At 36.7% G+C, this 3,746-nt stretch overlaps 1 protein-coding gene across 10 annotated transcripts in view; it reads left to right on the top strand.

Annotated features, from left to right (window-relative positions):
- Heph (hephaestin) overlaps window positions 1–3,746 on the top strand; it is an 84,561-nt gene that overhangs the window by 25,832 nt on the left and 54,983 nt on the right. For all 10 annotated transcript variants that reach the window (XM_026784871.1, XM_026784870.1, XM_026784875.1 and 7 more), the window contains 2 exons: window positions 689–825; window positions 2,294–2,425. In XM_026784871.1, coding sequence (XP_026640672.1) covers window positions 689–825; window positions 2,294–2,425 — 269 coding nt within the window. The remainder of the gene's footprint in view (window positions 1–688; window positions 826–2,293; window positions 2,426–3,746) is intronic.

Genomic DNA, 3,746 nt, shown 5'->3' with positions numbered 1-3,746 from the left:
GAGGGGGGTAAGGGGAGATGGGGAGAAAAAAGTGAGAAGGGTAGGATGGGAAGAACTTGGGGCAACGGGATGATTGGGATACAGGAAGGTTGGATAGGGGAGCAGGGAAGCACATATCTTAATTAAGGAGTCATCTTAGGGTTGGGAAGAGACTTGGACCTAGAGGGGCTTCCAGGTGCCCAAGGCGAGGTCCCCAGTTAGTTCCTGGGGCAGAGGAGGATAGGGAACCTGAAATGATCCTGTCCTATAGCCATACTGATGAATATTTTGTTGCATTTCTTACGTTTTCTTGATAATCAGTGGACTCCAAAGGGGAAAAAGTGAACATAAAAAAAAAAGATGAAGGAAAGTAAAAGAACAGATGCAGTCTGTGTAACTCTGGAGAACTGAACCAGTCTCAAGATATGGAACTTAGAAGCAGTCACAGTTCACCTTTCTTATAAATAACAAGTCCGATTATTATATACTATAGTAATTTCTCTGAAAATAAGGTCTTTGTCTTTGGAAACGTTCAAACAGAAGCTGTATACCACTTAATAGTGCTGTCACCAGAGAAGGTGCCTTTACTGCTCGGAATTTATCTAGGTGGTTCAAGAGGATCTAGAAGTTTGTGTGCTGGAAGATGAGGTGGGAGTCTATTTGATACTCACTGAGTTCATAATATAACATTTCTCCTCTTACATGTCAGTGGCCCAGATAAGTACTTCCAGAAGAGCTCTAGCCGAATCGGAGGTACTTACTGGAAAGTTCGATATGAAGCCTTCCAAGATGAGACATTCCAGGAAAGGGTACATCAAGAGGAAGAAACACATCTTGGAATATTGGGTGAGGAATCTTTAACTCTAAGACTTGATGAACTGAGACAAGAAGAAGTGAGGAGAACTTATAGCATGAGCCTGGTGGTGACACAAGTGAAGACCGTGGAAAAATATCTCCCAAGTTGAGTCCCAAGAAATAAATGTTTGTAAAACGTGTCCCATATTTGAGTACATTTAAAAAACAATATGTTTTAATCATAGTCAAATAGATTTTTTTTTCTGTGAGACTTCTGCAACATTACATTATTTTTGTTTATGACAGATGTTCAAGATGGAAATGAAAATTATACATCATTTCTCAAACTTTCAGCAATAAAATATTTTGGTAACATCCTCTATTACCACTGTGGAACAGATTATACTCTGTGAATTGCCTCTGTAGAGGTATTCTTGAGGAACTATATAAAGGTAGTAGGACTATCCAGAATCCTGAGAGTCTAGAGCCAGAAGAATACTAGTACTACATAGAGACATATTCGTTATTATTATCAATAAAGAACTAGACTTGCTGTATGATCGTTGAGACTCTATCTAGACGGTACAAAGCACAGAATTAATACAGTATATGAAGGTCAGATGTGATTTAATCACTTCATGTAACCAAGAAATCAAAGAGATTGGGTGGGAAAAAAATTGGAAATAATATAATATTCCAGGGACATTTGTGTGCAGTTGATTCTGGATTGAAAAGGAAAAAATGGGTGCTACATTTGTTGGACTGGGAACTGTAAGGAAAAAAAGGTCGTCCCTAAAGAAGAGAGGTATTGGTGTGTGGGAAGGAGTTTTGCTGGCCAGTTTTCTGTATATATACCCAGCTGTTCAGTTATGAAAACTGTGTGGAAATTGAGCTAGAAAACCAAGCTAGAAGGTTTAACCTTGGAATAGAGTCAGTTTAAACAGTCAGGCTATTGTTTGATATTCTTGAAAGTGACCCCAGGCAGGTTGGAAGTGATAATAAATAGCAAAGTACACGGAAGTCCAGAAGTTTGGCCTAGACTACCTACTTTCAGGTCTGTATTCTCTTTGCTTAGAACTTGGTTAAGATATTGGTGAGCTCAGACCTTAGATGGAACCTCCTAGGAAATATGGGAGAACAGAGAATAAATTCAGGACTAATCAAATTGGATCTGACTGTAGTGTAGAACAAAGCCATGACCTTAAGTTCTGGCTCTGTAATTGCTATTTGAATTTTTATAGGCTAACGCTTCTTCCCTGCAATGATTTCATCTGTAAAATGGAGGTAATAAGCCCTCCTATTATACCTTAGAGTAATATGTGACAATCACCAGAGATAATAGATTTAATAGTGCTTTTATTATTATAAATACCATGATGCTTAAAATAGATTATTTTAAAAGGGAAATATTCTCTATCTTGTGTTTATTCCATTACATTGTTTTTTTCACCCTACCCTTTTGTTTCCATCCTTCATCTTTGTTTTCATTCTCATGGTCTCTATTTTCTTATTTTTCCAGGACCAGTGATAAGGGCTGAAGTAGGTGATACCATCCAGGTAGTCTTCTACAACCGTGCGTCCAAGCCATTCAGCATGCAGCCCCACGGTGTCTTTTATGAGAAAGACTATGAGGGGACCGTGTACAATGATGGTGAGCTAGAAGGGTTTCTGACAATGTAGGCTGCATGTGGCTCTAGATATAAAAATAAACAAAGAATTAGGAGAAAGAGCAAAGTCTGTGGTCATATGAATGCATGAATGATGGAACAGTGAAGCAGAGATCACCCCATTAATAATAAAAAACTTTTTAAAAGGTATTTTTAGAAATGATTCCTGACAATACAGTCTTGTATTTTCAGGCACATGTATAGCTTAGAGATAGAATTTATGTCCCACATGGGCAAAGTCAGAGTTATAGTCTCAGGAACAAAGTAAAAATATACTTAAATATATTCTTGTTACAAAGTGTACACATCATGAACTTTTGGAAAGCATAAGTATAAAAAATTAAAAAGCAATCATCATTCATATGCAAACTGTCACCAACGTTTTATAGGCCTTTTAATATTTTCTGTAATTATAATGTATACTTAAGAAATGGGATGATATTATTTGAACAGTTTTTCATTCTACTATTGTCTACACTGTATCTGTCTACAATCATAATATAACATATTAATGACCATGTAACACTCTTTGATAGTTTGTTTCTTTATCTTCTATTGCTTAGGCATATAACTTTTTTAGTTGTTGTAAATATTGTGGTTATTTAAATAGTAACATATAAATGTGTATATCCTAGCTTTATTGTTTGGAGGGAGTTACATCTCATGACAGAGTCCTACAACTGAGATTACTACTCTGAAACTAACTTCTTATTTACTCTGATGATATTTTCATGTGCTCATTCTGAGATGAACATGTCAAAAGCACTGGACACATAAATGTCAAAGTTGTAAACAAATATAAAAGAACTTTCCATAAGATATTCAGGACTTGTTCTTTTACGAAGCCAATATTGTGAAGAAGGGGACAGAGTTATATAGGTAAAAACCAAATGCAAACTTCTACTGATCCTTGATATAAGAACAGTTTGAAGAAACATTCAAAATTCAGCTATGAGGACGAACACGTAGTACCAGTACTTCAGAGGCTGTCAGGATGTTTCCAGCTATGAAACAAGACCCTCTCTCAAAAAAGCAAAACAAGCTTGATGTGGTGGCTCATGGTTATCATCACAGCAGTTGGGAAGCAGAAGAGGATTGCCAAGAAGGGTGAAGCCAACCTGGGCTACTACTTAGTTCTAGGCTAACCTGTGCTACCTAGCAAAAATTCTGTCACAAGAAAATTTGTAAAAATGAAACAAAGCGGAAAGTTTGGGGAAAACTTAAGAAGTTTGGACACAGAGTTGTCCTTGAATGATATTAGGAAATTTTTTAGCTGTGATAATACTGTTCTGTTAACACAAAAGG

Source organism: Microtus ochrogaster, chromosome X, assembly GCF_000317375.1.
Source record: "Microtus ochrogaster isolate Prairie Vole_2 chromosome X, MicOch1.0, whole genome shotgun sequence".
Taxonomy (NCBI): Eukaryota; Metazoa; Chordata; class Mammalia; order Rodentia; family Cricetidae; genus Microtus; species Microtus ochrogaster.
The sequence above is the reverse complement of the archived record's forward strand: the minus strand, read 5'-3'. Positions and strand labels throughout refer to the sequence as shown.